A 15,512-nucleotide genomic window follows, 5' to 3' on the forward strand; every position below is an offset into this window, starting at 1 on the left:
GTTCCTTGTTTCCAGGGTGAGCTAATACTGCTCCTAAATCCGTCAGCTGATATAGAGGAATAAGACTGCAGAGAAACAGAGTGGTAGCATGTTTCATTCTTTTGGGAGTAAGGGAGGAGGGATTACAGGGGGCAGAATTAGGTGCCTGAAAGAAAAACTTGGGAAAATAAGATGCTTTTCTGAAAGCTAAAACTCTATTGATGGGATTACTCCCGGAAAGGCAAATGAAAATGCAGAAGACTAATACTGAGCTGAATATTTAGAACAAAAGAATGGCAGAAAGGTTTGGCAAGGGGTCAGGGAGATGTTGACACGGCAGAGAGAAGGTATGTGAAAGTGGTTGTAACCTGGGTAGTGCCACTGAGTGAGCAGGGTGAAGGCAAGCAGAGTTAGTCTGAACCAGAAAACTGCTCCTGAAGGATTTTGCTTGCAGGGGGGTTAGAAAGAATTGCACAAAAGTTGCAAAAAAACAAAAGGAAGTCAAATAGCATGAGCCAAGAAGAAAGTGCTTCACATTAGAGTAATAGAGGCAGGAATAATATGGGGTGGATCTGGAGCTAGATAGTTGTGGGTATTGTGGTAGCAACTGCATAAATATGGTAAGATGATATCTCTGACTGTGTTGCTCTGCCAGCAGCAGGGAATTACTCCTTAAAAGAAAGTGAGAGAAACAAAAAACAGGTCTGTAACTCAAGGAGTTAGAGTCAAGCAGGAAGCATGTGCAGAAAATTACAAGAACTGTCTGAATGACAAGGGAAGATTAACCCGTGCATCTTTCCCAAGCTGGATTCATTGCATAATGTGTTAGGATAGTTCCTATTTCTAGCAGAGCCTTGGATGTCTTATGGTTAACTGAAGTAACAAATATGTTTGAAAAGTGAGGAGGTTGTGCTTTTGCTGTAAGCCCTGGAAAGTGACTTGAATTGGTAGAAAGTGTGAGCTGAGTAGGGTTAACATCCCTGCTATGGTGAAACTCTCCATCTCTAGTCTGACTTCCACTCCAGCAAAAAACCCTTACGATGGCATTTACCAGTTAGCAGCTTACATGAGGATGCAGGAGGGACAAGAGGAAGGAATGGTAACAGCACAAGCAGGGAGCTGTAGGGGATGGTGATGTGGGGTGCTGTACTGAAGTTACAAAAGGGACTCAGTGAATCTAGAGGATGGATTCCAAGCCAGATCTAGTGGTTATGTAGATTTGGGATACAGTGTGGGTGAAAGGGAAGTAGACTTCATTTTAGTATTTTTTTTTTACCTTTTATTTTCAATAATTGGTTGTAATTACACACCGAAATAACGGCCTTCATCTGAAGTAGCCAAGTTAGGATTGGACTGCATGAACCAGCAAGCAGTGAAACTGCGCTGCAAATAGATAATGATGTCATGAAGTGATGCCTGTTTGCAGTACCCACCTCTCAGAAGCCGATCCTTAATGTGCAAGAAAGGAGATTCCTGGATCTACCAAGGCCATGCGCAAGTCTCACTGCACAGAGTTAACAGACTTTTGCTGTCTTTCAATGCATGTGTAACTACTGCAACAAGACGACCACGTGGATTTTTTTTTGAATAGATAGATTCTCGTTAGTATAGGCAGAAAACTGGTTAAATTCCCAAATCTGCACCTATCTTTGTAATCCTTCTACCAGAGCAGAAATGTGGCTTGTTGTCCATGGCCTGAGTTCTAGAGTAATGTATCACAAGCAACAGCTACTCTGGATCCTCGCATGTTGCTGAAAGAATTTCCAGATTGTTAAAATGAGAGGGAAAAGGAGATGGAGACTGTAAAGATACATTTTCGGATTCATTTCTGTGTCTTTCTCTGCCTTTCTGCTCCGTATTAACCCAAATACCTAAATGCCCAAATGTTATGTGTTACCTTCTCAGCTGTATAATGTATACATAAACTGCCCACGCTGGTGCAGCAAACCATGTCTACAGCAAATCCCCTACAGTGTCGTTCCCTGTACTTACTGCATTTACTGTCTTTTATTTACTGTCTTTTTCTAAACATTGCATCTTGCATTTTTTCTTTTTTTTTTTTTTTTTTTTTTTTTTTTTTGAGCCAAGGATTTGGGGTTTAGGGGTTCTATTGATCTGGTCTGGACTGACAGTGCTCAAAATTATAAAGTTTGATGTGCTGTATGGTTTCAGGAAGATAATACTAGTAGGTGTTAGAGGGTTGGCTTTTCTCATGTATTGTTCTCTGCCATCTTTCCTACTAGGAATAGAGCTCAGCAACAGTGTATTTTGTAAGAGAACAGGAGCTCTGCTTCATTTTAATTGTTCTTGGTTTTCCTGTGTTGCCATGTCTGTTTCATATGCCTGTGTTTTGTGTTATTTATAGGGCCGCAGGATGAAACGGCAGACTGATGTCTGGGGAAGCTGGGGTGAATGGGGCAAGTGCAGTCGGAGCTGTGGAGGTGGAGTCAGCTTTCGGCAACGACGCTGCTATTCCCAAAGGTGAAGGATAACCTCATTTTTCTTTCTTTAAATGGTTTTTTTTGTTACTGAGCTCCTGCATGTATGGTCCAATATACATTCAGAACCAAAATCGCTTTGTGTTTGGTTCCGGGGGAAAAAAGTCACCTGCGTCCACTTTACATGATCCTTAGCTTCAGTCTCATCACTGCTCTTTCGAAGACGCTCTTTGACATGTCTTTGCTTTGCCTCCTTTGCTAGAAGACAGTGGTCTCTGTGAGATCTGAGGCTGTATAATTGGTATGGCAGCAGCTGTTCAATCAGGTCTAGTGTGGAAAGCCTGGGGGAGTGGGGAGAGAGTTCAGAGCATTGTGTTTCTCTCCCAAAAGCCAGTGGCTGTGACAAGGTTTTCTCAGACTTACGATTTCCAAGAAGGTAAATTGCCCCAGGAGAAACAGAAGAGTGGAGTTGTCTCAAACAGAGATAATGCAGTGCCGTCTCATTTGCAGCTGGGTTAGATGTAGTGAAGACAATGACTGGGAGTGCACGTATAGGGAACAACAGATATGAGAGCTCCTGTTGTGGACAAAATGCAAGAAAATGGAAGAAAAAAAAAAAGCCAGAGCCTCAGTAACACCTTGAAAAAAAAACATCAGCCCCTTTATATTTAGATAAATTAGAGGGGGTTTGTTTGCCTGTTTGTTTTTTAATAGAAGAATCCAGTGTTAACCAGAACTCCTTCTCCCCATCCAGACCAGAAAGGTCTTTTTTAAAGGCTGCCTGTCATAGGATACATCTATGTCTTGTTGCCAAGCCAGAATCCCATGGGGCCTGTCTCTCCATTTTAGAAGTGCTGAGATATTAGACATTTGTTGGCTTTTCAGATCAATTTCCTCCACAGCTGTTATTTTCCATAATTCTCAGCTGAAAACATTTGACCGGAACCAGGGTGTTGCACACTTTTCATGGGCATATTTATCTCTCCCTACTAATGGGTCTAGTATGTGCATAAACAGCGTGATAAGTGAAGTGGATACCTATTCTGAATTGGCTACTACTCTCCTGCTTAAAGCACGTGTCTGGGTCTGGTAAGGACACATCAGCTTGTGCTAGTGGACAAAGGACAAAAAGCTCTGCTTCCATTAATTAGCGAAAAAATAACCCTGAAGAACTGTCCTGCAATTGTTCTTGGTGAGTGTCTCATTCATGCCAGAATGCAAACTATAGCAGAAAATACCACTAGAAGATACAAATTTGTTTTAATAGAAAAAGTGCATTTTAGTTATTTTGCTGCTTCAGGGAACTGTATGAGTATGATATGCTCAATGTGAAGGTTATTTGTATTGTCTACCATGAGATGATTTTTTGCCTGTGTATTCTTCAGAGAGATTTTTTTTTTTTTTTTTTTTCTTCTGACTTTCAGGACGGAAGGTGCTTCCAGTTGCATTGGACCAACTCGAAGCTATCGCTCATGCAATATTCAGGTACAATACTTGCTTGTAGTCTGTTTTTTGTTTGTTTGTTTTGTTTTTTTTTTGCTCACCTGTTGCTCCTTTTCCCCAAACAAATCATTCATATTCAGAAGTAATTGTTAGATTCTGTTCCTCTGGCATCCCCCCAGGAGGGACAGGTTTTAATTGTACACTTAATTGTCCTCCTTTTCATAATGGCCCTGTGCAAGTGTTTTCTCCTCCAAACAGAGCTGCCCAGAAGGCTCCAGGGATTTCCGGGCAGAGCAATGTGCAGAGTTTGATGGGACAGAATTCCAAGGAAAGAAATACGCATGGCTTCCATATTATGGAGGTAATAAGAAGCCTTACAAAGTAGGGATGTTATTCATCCCTGACTATCAAGTTTGTTTTGAAGTGACTAATGTATTTGACTACATTTTCGTAGTAGGTACTTCCTTAGCGGGAGTAGCAGGAGGGTTTGAGGCATGGAAAAATCCTTTTGCCAGCTGTAAAGTATTGTTCTCACAAAGACCCAGTGGGCCAAGAGACATGAACCACTGCAGCAGTATATAGTTGTCTATTGTAACAGTTGTTCTTTCAGAAACATTGCTCAAGAAAGCTGGAACTGCCTGCAGCTAGATCCTAAAGTAATAAAGAAGCAGCAGCTCTGCTGTATTTTTCACTGTTGGTGGAAGTACTAGCACAACAAATGAGAAACAAATGCATATGATTAATAAGTCCTTCAGAATACATGATGTATCTTGCAGTTGCTCCACACTTAATGAGGAGCCAATTCAGAAGGCAGGTATAGGAACCTAGAGGTCCTTTATCTGAGCTTTGGTATAATTAACAGTGGCTTAATGAATCATGACGGATTTTAAGTTTTGCTTGTTGGCTGTTAAAGTCACAGCTCTCTTGTGTTCTGTACCAGCACTTGTTCTCATCCTAGAAAGCTTTGTACACAGAACAAAGAACAGTCCTACTAAGGAACAACCAAATATCTACCATGCCCAACATCCCCTCTTCACCACTAGCCAAACAAGGTGCCCAAGGAAAAGGATGCACGTCCTGAGGCTTTTTCAGGGTACTTTTCTATAACCCAGCAGTTTGTGACCCAGAAATTCGCTCAATATCTGTCATTTAATATTAGTCCACCCCTCTGTTTCTGCTCTTGGGATATAATACCAGGCTCCTGATGCATTAGCAAGCCGTGGTATGTAATGTTTGTTTTTTCTCTCCTGCCAGCACCTAATAAATGTGAGTTAAACTGTATTCCCAAGGGAGAAAACTTCTACTACAGGCACAAGGAAGCTGTGGTAGATGGGACTACCTGTGAACCTGGCAAGCGGGATATCTGTGTAGAGGGTGTTTGTCAGGTGAGTCATCATGTTGTTTCCTTCCTTTACCATTGTTTCTGTCAGTCTTTCAGGTGCTTTCTTTGTTCTTCTTGGCCCTTCATAATAATACCTGAAAAGTGCATTCATTCAATTTCTGAGGTTTTGAGGAACGTGTTAACAGCTCTTATCTGTCTGTCTCTGGAAGTGAAACAGAAGATGCCAACTCTGTCCTTCCCCTGACAACTCCTTCCCTAGCTTCCCAGACTCCCTAGATTCATGTTTTCTGATGAAATCAATCCAACATTTGGCCATTTTTTCTTTCTTTCCCTCATCATTATGGTTTATTCATATCAATGCCCCTGTGCTCTGGCAGGCCGTTGGCTGCGATAACGTACTGGAATCTGCCAAGAAGGAGGATAAGTGCCTACAGTGTGGAGGAGATGGCAGCACCTGCTATGGTGTGAAGGGCACTTTTGATGTGCCCAACCTTCCCAAAGGTACAAATGATCTGGGTAGTTCAGGCAGGTGAGAAGGGAAGAATTAAACCTGAACTGAAGCTTCCATAAGGGCTGGTGGGAACACCTGCTCACATTATTGATGTAGGCAAGCTTGAGTGTTCACTTGAAATGTTAGTGTGGCATGCGGCTCTTTAGCTGCTCTACCATCAGAGAGTGTATTGATTGCCTTACCCTGGGAATCACTTCCTTAGTCTCAGTATAGTCTAATTTACTTGCCATACTGCTGGTATCTTTCACAGATTCAGCAAGTGCTATACATGTACCATATGAATGTTTCTGTATATCTCCTTCATAAGACTATCCCCCTACCCAGTGTCTTGACAGCCCCACCAGAATTTCTGCAAGGCTAGAAATGGGACTGCATCTTCTGCATTTGGCCAATGAAACTTGCTGAAATCCTAAAGGTTTTAAAAGCTTTTTTTTTTTTTTTTTTTTCACTGGCCCCTGTGCTTACTTTTCTGAGGTGGAGTTGCAGCTTTATGCACATGAACTGGCCTCTTGAGAGTTTTTGGTGAAACTATTCAGAATGTGGATAAAATGGCAGCTGAAATACTTCAAACCACCGTCATAAAGCTCATCCAGTTGTTCAGGCACTAATGAAACTGGGAGAATTATTGGCACAGAAGTGTGACTTTTTGATATCCACAGATAGATATTGAATAATCTCTTTCATTTTTCTTCAGGGTACAATCAAATTTTTATCATTCCTGTGGGAGCCACCAGCATCCAAATTAAGGAGGTTATGCCCAGCAGGAACTTCTTGGGTAAGGCTGGTATCAGAACCTGTGTTTCAGTCCATTTGGACTCCAGACTGCATTAAAATCTGGTTTTCAGGTCCAATGGGCTTTGGGCCTTGAGAGCTTGATATGGCAGAGGAAAAAATACTTCGAAAATCATGATCTGAATGTTGAGTGTCTTTGATGTGTCAGTGATGCTCAGCTCTGAGCTTCAGGTTTACCTCATTTTCAGTGACTAAATGGTAAAGGTAGAGACAGGACAGGAATATGCTGGAGGGATTTGGCTGTGCAACATGAGACTGCTTTCTCTGCAGCAGAGCTGGCAAGAATTGTCTGAACACGGAGCAGCTTCTGGCAAGAAAACACTAGAGGGGGTTCAGCATTGTTGGAGGATGATGTTCACCTTTATTTGCTGCACCTGTGATTGAGTATTAACTGAAAACAGAAGCACCTATGTTGAATTCTTATGGTCCTCTTTTGGTATATTATTTTTTGCTGAGTTGGTAGATGCTGCCTTATTGGATTGTCACCACACTTCAGAGGATTGCAATACTGATGCAAAGGAGCTGGGGCTCAAATGGTGGAGCTGAGAGCTCTGTGGGTTGCCAGTACCCTGAAAGTCTAGAGCAGGCAGTCTTGCAGAATCTAGAACCAGGATTTAAGTTATAGGTGTGTTAATTTACTTTTCTTCTCTGGCATGTGGGTTTGTCCAGCTGTCAAGAACGTGAGAGGGGAGTATTATCTGAATGGGCACTGGACAATTGACTTCAGCCGAGCTCTGCACATAGCTAGCACAGTTATGCATTATGACCGTGGCTCAGAAGGTGATCTGGCCCCAGAGCTCCTCCATGCCAGGGGCCCTACCACAGAACCCTTAATCATTGAGGTAAGTGGCTGTGCCGGTCCCCACTGATACTCGCTCTCTTGCTTTGCGTAGCAGCCCTTGCTTTTTGTAGTGGGAGTGTATTGATGGGGACTACATGGGAAAGACTACAGAAGAGTAACTGGGCTCCTAGGAGCCTTGCAAAGCTGTAGACCCTTAAGACCCTAGGTGTTTTTCTTGTAGTTATCACATGGTTCTGTTGCCCAGGGAGGAGCAGGGCAAGGCTTGATGTTAGCCTCTTGCCTGTTGCCTTGAGTTCTGACTTTAAGAGGAGAGTCAGCACAGAATGGGGTTGGAGGAGGGATAGGCTCTACGGCAGTGCACGTTATGGTGTGCTGTAGGCCAGGTCAGGGCATTACTGTTACAGAGCATGTAGATCTGCCTATGAGATAAATGAATGCACCCTTCTATGAAACATGATGCTCCCTAGAACATCATAGAAGGCAAGGAGAAAATACAGTCTAGAGAATAAGTGCTCCTTGTACTGGAGGGAAGCAAGTCAGCTTGAACCCTCAGGCACGATGGGGAAATGCTGTGAAGGGGAAAAAGTGCTGCTGCTATTTCCTTGACTTTATCCCATGCTTTCATAGCTCATCAGTCAGGAGCCAAACCCAGGGGTGCAGTACGAATACTACCTGCCCGTGCAAGGACAGACCTCAGGTTACAGCTGGAGTTACAGTTCATGGAGTGAGTGCAGCTCTGAGTGTGGAGGAGGTAAGGGGACAGGGCATGGTCTCTGGCAGGTTGGTTCGGGGTTTATATGCACACCCTGAAGACACTGTGTGACTGCGTGCTGCCCTCTGCAGCTGCTTCTCAGTGGTTTCCTGCTGGAAGACAGCACAGATCTCTACAGGGGGCCGTTAAGGTTTTGTCAAGGGAGAGTCACACATGGAATCACAAGAGGACTGTGCTTCTTGCATTGTCCTGTCTTATCTCACATCTTAGTCTTCAGACTGGTTACTAGGATCTGTCAAGACTCTTCATGAATTACCTTTGTTTTGTTTTGTTCAGCTTCACTTCTGTGTCCTTTTCAGGCCTTTTCAACTACTTGAGAGGTCTTCTCCAAGCTGACCTGGCCTACAAAACTGAGTTTCATCATACCTTTATACCTCTATCATAGCCTTCAAGATTCCCTCTCTCTGAGGGGATAGATTGTTGGATCTCCTGGGGTGTCACAACATGTTCAGTTTGCAGCTTCTTCTGTAAGCAAAGCTATGGATTTTAAGCTAAAAAACAAATCAACAAACAAAAACAACAATCAAGCCAAAAATCTTCAGCTAAATGGTCTTTAGAACTGCTATCTGTTTCTTCTGGTCTTCTGTGCTGATGGTCATTTCAGTAACTTTTGCCATGCTGTGGTTGTAGGAGCTGATGTTGTCTTTGCTGGCTGCTCTCATCCTGTAGAAAGCATGAAGAGTTGCAAATTTTTCTCCAGTGTCTACTCTTTACAAGATTAATCTTCTGGGTCTAATGGGAGGTCCACAGATCTGCTGCTGCACACTGCACACACCAAGCAGCATTCCTTAATAAGCAATATATGGACGTGGCACTTCTCTTCTGAGTCACAATCCACTCAAATAACAGGAAAAAGCCCCTAAGCTGCACAGAACTATTCTGTCTCTTTCTTCTACATTTCCAGTGGACTCAGGTACTGTGGATAGGCATCATTCATACATGTAGTGACAGGCCAAGAGCTGCACCAGACTTCTTTACAGGTTGATGGGTGCAGGTATGAATTCTGCACTACTTCAGGATCTTGTCTTGGCAACACCACTGTTATTTCAAACATAAGTCAGGACACACTCTTGTTTCTCCTTTAGGTTTCCAATCCCGTTTGGTGTTTTGTACCATTGACAATGAAATTTATCCAGACTATATGTGCAGGAATAAACCACAACCAGACAATAACCGGACATGTGGCCATCAGACTTGTCCCCAGACAAAACGGTAAGATTTCCTTTCAATTTCTGGTCTCTAACTTCTTCCTGAGGTGCTTTTGGAGCCAGGAAAAAGAATTACCCTCTCACTACCACCTTCCAGCATGGTGCTCTCCAAGGAAATGTTTCACTTCTTAGAGAAAGCCCAAGAAAAAGGGTAGTGATGTTAACACTATAACGAGCATTTTTATGTGCAAAAGGGCTTGGTATGTCTTATGTTCATTTCCTAGATCAATTACATTTTCTTTCTAGCATCTGATTGTGGAAGATAGTCTGCTAGCCCATATAGGACATAGGAAACAGATTCTGTGGTTTTTGTTCTCTTCAAGTGGAGCTTACAAAAAAAAAAAAAAAAAAAAAAGGACGAGTAGGTCTGAGCCAGTATAATTTCATGTCATTTCTGTATTTTGAGTGTCCTTGCTCTTCAAAAGGGATGAATCCTGGAATCTATTCCTTCTCTAGCTTTTTCAGATCCCTTTACTGAACCATTTCACCTTTGTCCCTTGCTTACATAGCTTTGCAGTTGGCTTTGCTTGGCTCTTATGGGCATCCAGACAGGTAACCAGAGCCTCAACTGCATATCTCACTGCGTATCTGGTGTGTATTGTGGAGGCCTGTGAGTGTGCTGTTGTGGGCAAGAGGGCACCTGAAAAACGGTGCATTTCTGAATGGTAGGGGCTACATGGTAGCCCCTAGCTACTTGCTTTAAGTGCTTTAAATCCTTTGTTCTGTGTATAAAGGACTTCTTACATCTATCCACCACAAGCCTGGAGCCACACTGGAGCACCGAGCTCTCAGAGGAAGAGGTAATGAGGAGACTACAGAAAGCACAGGAAGGCAGCTGCTCTCTTCTGCTCCTAGTTCTCCACCTAGTTGCCTACTGGAAGATGTGGGGGCTTTCCTCTGGCACTGGTGGTAGCAGGTGGTGCATTGCTTTTGATTCTTGGCAATGAAAATGATGGTGGAGGGTGCTGGCTGGCTAAGCTTTGCTTAGGTGGTTCTGAGTGGTCCTGGTAACCTCACTTTTAGGGGACAGTTTCTTCATAGCTTTTGGCTAAATAATTATTGCTTTTTCTCTGGAATTAGGCTAGAGAGGTAAAGAAATGTTCTGGATTTTTTTTTGTTTGGTTAATCAAGATAAGTAACAAAGGAAAAAGAGCATGATGAATTAGGGCTGTTGAAACATTGGCCAAAATTCCAGTGTGCCATGGAAAAGCCTCAGAGTTCTTCAAAAGCTCTTCTTTTCTTGGCATAGGACCCATATCATGCAGAAAACTGCCTATATACTGTAATGAGTGCAAGGATGTGACAGATACAATACTTACAATGTACAGCGAGGTATTAGGAGTAAAAAAAGATCAAAGGCAAAACGAGTGCTGCCCAGCAAACTGCTGTAGTTTAAGACTTGCCTCTGATGATGGCCCTATCCTTATGGCTGACCTTGTCTTACAAAGGACTTGAAACACATGTCAGAGAAGATGTCTTGGCTGGCAATTGAAGGAAGCCATAGATGAGTCTGTCCAGTTGATACAGCCTTTCTAATGCTGTACACTTGCTTTACAGGAGGCAGAATAGAGGTTCTTTTTTTTTTTTTTTTTTTTTTTCAGCCCCTTTGGAACCCCTGAAAAATCTCAATTGATGAATTTGTTTTGAATCCAGTAACCACAACACTCTAAGTGGCTTGTACTTGAAGTAGTAATTCCCTTTCCAAAGGGAATGTCTTATTTTATGGTAAATGGTGTTCAGTTTTGGGCTGGTGTGTGCATCTTTAGCAGTAGAGAAGAGTATCTTCAGGAGATGAACATTGCTGTGGAGTTTCTGGTAGGGTGAGAATATGAATTGGCTGACTGAAACTCAGTCCAAGAGTGATGAGAGCAGGCCAGGGCAGCAACTGGAAGGGTAGCGGAGAAAACATCAACTGCCTTCACTCTCTGGCTGGGGCTTATGTGATGGAAAGAGAGGACAGCAAACCACTGTGGTGTCCCCTTTGCATCACTAGTGCCTTTTGACTGCACCCCACACTGGAGTCTGGAATGAAACATCATGCTGTCCCTGAAGCCAGGCTACACAAGCTGTGCTCCCAGCCACCTGGGCAGCACCAAGAAACAGGAACAGACAAGGACAAGTATTTTAGCATCCAGCATGATCGTTTTGTGGATATTTCACCTTCTGTTAGCAAGGATGTAACATTTCCATAACAGCTTCAGTAACCAAACACAGGACAAAATCTAATTAGTTGTTTGTTGTTGTTGTTTGTTTTTTTTGTGTGTGTGTGCTTCCATTAGATAATTTAGACAGTGGGAGGAATAAAACAACTTTCTATTGGGTCTGTCAGTCTGTTAGTTTGGTGATGTTTTCTGTTTCTGTTAGTGGCTGGAGCATAACGGGTAGTTATACTACTGTGGACTGCTTTTCTTTTAGCTGCTCTGGATTGTTTTCCTTTTGTTTGTTTATTTTTTTCTTTCCCTTTGGTGTTCCATTCCAGACATAATATTTTTGTAAGTGTCAGGAGACCAAAAGCCATGGAGAGAAATCTTTCCCCTCATGGAGAGCTGTGCAATTCCCAAGTAACAAGTGCTTAGTAGCTGGGGATTTGCCTCTGGGGTGAGACTACTCTGCATTGCCAATTCAGCTGGGCAGCGCTTGGTGAAATGGGAGCTTGCCTCTGACACTCTTCTGCAAATAGATGTTTTCCTTGTCTGACTGCAACAGAGACGTGACACTGACTTCCCTTGTGTCTCTGGGCAGTTTAGCTGGGCCATTATTTGTTTGCTCCATTCTGTGACCTGCAGGTGGACAACGGGGGAGTGGGGACCCTGCTCAGCTACCTGTGGTGGAGGCACCCAGACTCGCTCCGTTTACTGTGTGGCGTTTGATGGCCAGAGCTCCCAAGGAGTCGTGGACAACGCTGAGTGTATGGCCTTTGCACAGCAGCCTCGCAGCAGTCAGCCCTGCAACATGAGACAGTGTGCAACCTGGAGCACAGGTCCCTGGTCAGAGGTGTGTGTGTTTGGGGGAGCCAACTGCCATTATGCTTCTACTGGAGGAAGATCTGCCAAAGCTTGGGGGTAAAGAGGCAGGCATCTTTTATGGGACTGTAAAAGGTGTGTGTCCCTGGATAGGTAACAGGCAGAGGTACAAGACTTGTCCCTGCTATCCTCAAAACAAGTTCTCGAGGTTGCTGTCAGCTCTGCCTTCCTATAAATTTGTTCTTGTTCCTCAAAGCTGTTCATGACCTCGCACCCTTGTTTCTCTCATCACATGCTTGCTCTCTTCTCCAGTCTCCCAGTCCTTTCCCCACTTCTGTAATTTTATCAGATCCACCAGACCTTGCTGAGTTTCTGAGGAAGGCCTGGTGAAGGTGGAGGGCAGGCGCAAGAGCTGCTCTCCCTCAGTTGATGATGTGCAGTAACTCTCTCCTCTGTAAAACAGGAGCTCATGGCTCCCACTTGGGCTGTTTCCATGCATATTGCTGCCTCAGCATTACTAGCCTTTGGACAGCAGTACTAAATCACAACAGTCAGTAAGCAAGATGCTCCTGAACTGCTGGTGACCTGCTGTGTGCTGTAGGCTCTGCATCAGTCCAAGGCATCTCTGGACACGGCTGCAGCGTGTGTTTTTGTTGCCTGTGTGAATTTGAATCTACAGGAGAGGAAACCCCTCAAACAGGATGTGCTCAGTGCTGCCAGCCATGCACATAGAAGACATCTTGCATTCAAAAGTCTTAGAAAGTAAAGGTAGTATCATTGAAGTGCATCTACTGAGTCCCTAAAGCACAAGAGAATTTTTGTCTTTTGAAAGAAGTACATGTATGCTTGCAACGTTTGATTTACAATCTTTTGGTAATTCTTTGTCTGAGTAGTGCAGAACATAAAATGCAACTCTGAGGCACTATAACCTAGACTGTAAAATCTTTAAAAATTTTTTTTTTCTCCTCTCATCAGATGTCAGGTGTGAATACTAAGATGGATTCAGGGTTGTAGAACGAGAGCACTGTTTGAGGAAGGCATAAAGTGACATGCTCTTATGAAGTGATTCCTAAGTGATTCATTCTGGTGTTCCCAAAAGCAACTGAGTTTCATGTACTCTTGGAGATACAAGGTCACTCTAGTAAATGACTGATGGAAATTCAGCTGAAAGGCTCATATAAAGCTATTCAAACTGCTCCCAAGTCTTCTCTGTAGGAGATCTTAGTAACTCATGGAGAAGCAGGCTGGATTCCAGCCAAAACCACTGTAAATTAAACAGGGCATTGAAAATATCACATTCCAGTTACCTTTATAAAAAGAATCTTTCTCACAGCTACACAGCATAAAAAGCAGCACAAGGTCTTCAGGAAAAAGATGTGATACAATAACTTAATCTTTTTATTTGCCTTTGAATTGTTTATTTTTAGCTGACTTTAATCAGGAGTAAATATAGTTAGGTTAGAATAATAGAATCATAAAATGGCTCTGGTTGGAAGGAACCTTAAAGATCATCTAGTTCCAACCCCCCTGCCATAGACTGGTTCCAGGTATCTTCTACCATTTATTGTTCTCAGTGTTCTTAGTGCAGTACTGCTATTTTTCCAAAACGATTCTCCATGACTTCTTTGGTAGAGAGCAAGAGAAATTATGTAACTAGGCCAAAATCATCCTGTGAGCTCTAAATCCCCTAGATCTTACCCACCATGCCTTATTGTCTCTTCTACGGCCTAAAAAACTACTCTAATTCCCATGCAAGAAGATTATTTTTATGATGGTTTCTTGTTTTAGGCATTCCCAAAATGGTATACTGCCCTAATGCTGAGGTCCGCAGCCTGGGAGTGGAAGCAGAAAATGCATGCTTTCTTTTACCTGTTGTGCCCCTTTCTGCAGTGCTCAGCCAGCTGTGGGGAAGGAGTCCGGACCCGGACTGTCACCTGCAGAACACAGCAGGGCTCTCAAGCTCGGGACTTCGCTTGCCTAATGGAGCCAAAGCCACCAGCCACCCAGCCCTGCCTTAAGGAGAACTGCATCCAGGAAATCGGCTGGCACATTGGAGACTGGGGCCTGGTGAGCATCACACTTCTATGGTTCAGGAATAACTGATTATATCGCTGTGTTCCTTGCAAACAAGCTTTAATCAGTGCAGTGTGCACATTGGCTGAGGCTGGGAGTATGTACTGCTTCATTACCAGTCCCTTGGCTCAGGGTTGCATTGTAACTGGCACTAGTAATGCTCCAGTTAATCTGTTGCCTGCTTTGTTTGCAGCTGCTACAAAAATAAATCCTTCTTGAAGGGGGAGATTATAGTTTCTGTGACAGTAGCAAAATGCAGCCAATAAACAGAAACAATCCACTCCTGCTGCTTATTCCCAATTCTTCGCTCCATTGATGTGGATAGCGAAGCTGCTCTCTGAGTATGGCTTAGAGCCACAGGCTGCAGGACTGGTCATCACACTGGATGAAATGTTTTAAACTATTTTTTTGTAATTGTTCAGATAAACTGTTCTTCAGCTGGATTAGTCTTGTCTTTGTGGAGGGAGCCAGACTGTTTTCAGCCTGGGAAAAGTGCTGGGAGAGAAGAGAGAGGGACAGATCCAGTGCATCATGTTACTTCCAAACACGCTTGTCCCCTTCTATGCTAGTCAGACCAGCTAGTTCTGAGTTAAAACATATTACATCTGGTTCTCTGTGTGATGTAGGCTGTTTTAATAACAGCTAAAAATGTTGCATACCTTAATCTGATCTTTCCTGGCCTCAGGCTTCCCAATATCAGAAGGGCTCCTACCTGCATCTGAATAACAGAAAGAAATACCTTCCCAAAGTTTGTAAAGCTTGCCATGAGCAGGCTGGTTACCCTGCTACCGCATCCTCTCCACAGCCCTCCCCACCCCGAGGTTCTGCTCATTACTCTCTTCATCCACAGCTTCCAGTGAGAGGAACTGCAGTTAGCTGCTTACAAGAAAGTCACCCATTTGCTTTCCTGTTCTGAAGTGGTGCCTGTTGTTTGGAATGCAGAGTTCAGAACTGACCTCACAGCTGGTGTATCCCAGTAGTACTGAAATGCCTTCAGGCCAGGCTGAAACGATCCACTCCTGCTGCTTATTCCAACTCCTTGCCATACCACTGTTGGTAATAGCAGCTCATCTGGATGTTACAGAGTGAGCATGGCTTGGAGCCTAATGCTTCAGGGCTGAGTGCAACATTTGGTAAAATAGCTTAGAGTAACTGTTCAGATAAATCCAGCTGAAGTGTTGTTTGCCTT

The 15,512-nt window shown here is 43.5% G+C and overlaps 1 protein-coding gene across 9 annotated transcripts in view; it reads left to right on the plus strand.

Annotated features, from left to right (window-relative positions):
- PAPLN (papilin, proteoglycan like sulfated glycoprotein) overlaps window positions 1-15,512 on the plus strand; it is a 60,412-nt gene that overhangs the window by 30,218 nt on the left and 14,682 nt on the right. For 7 of the 9 annotated variants that reach the window (XM_035327052.1, XM_035327054.1, XM_035327053.1 and 4 more), the window contains 12 exons: window positions 2,345-2,460; window positions 3,842-3,902; window positions 4,119-4,221; window positions 5,115-5,245; window positions 5,580-5,703; window positions 6,408-6,488; window positions 7,175-7,347; window positions 7,935-8,058; window positions 9,165-9,291; window positions 10,022-10,087; window positions 12,074-12,281; window positions 14,141-14,317. In XM_035327052.1, the coding sequence (XP_035182943.1) occupies window positions 2,345-2,460; window positions 3,842-3,902; window positions 4,119-4,221; window positions 5,115-5,245; window positions 5,580-5,703; window positions 6,408-6,488; window positions 7,175-7,347; window positions 7,935-8,058; window positions 9,165-9,291; window positions 10,022-10,087; window positions 12,074-12,281; window positions 14,141-14,317 (1,491 nt within the window). The remainder of the gene's footprint in view (window positions 1-2,344; window positions 2,461-3,841; window positions 3,903-4,118; window positions 4,222-5,114; window positions 5,246-5,579; window positions 5,704-6,407; window positions 6,489-7,174; window positions 7,348-7,934; window positions 8,059-9,164; window positions 9,292-10,021; window positions 10,088-12,073; window positions 12,282-14,140; window positions 14,318-15,512) is intronic. The other 2 variants (XM_035327058.1, XM_035327055.1) reach the window with 1 other exon arrangement.

Source organism: Oxyura jamaicensis, chromosome 5 (assembly GCF_011077185.1).
Source record: "Oxyura jamaicensis isolate SHBP4307 breed ruddy duck chromosome 5, BPBGC_Ojam_1.0, whole genome shotgun sequence".
Classification (NCBI taxonomy): Eukaryota; Metazoa; Chordata; class Aves; order Anseriformes; family Anatidae; genus Oxyura; species Oxyura jamaicensis.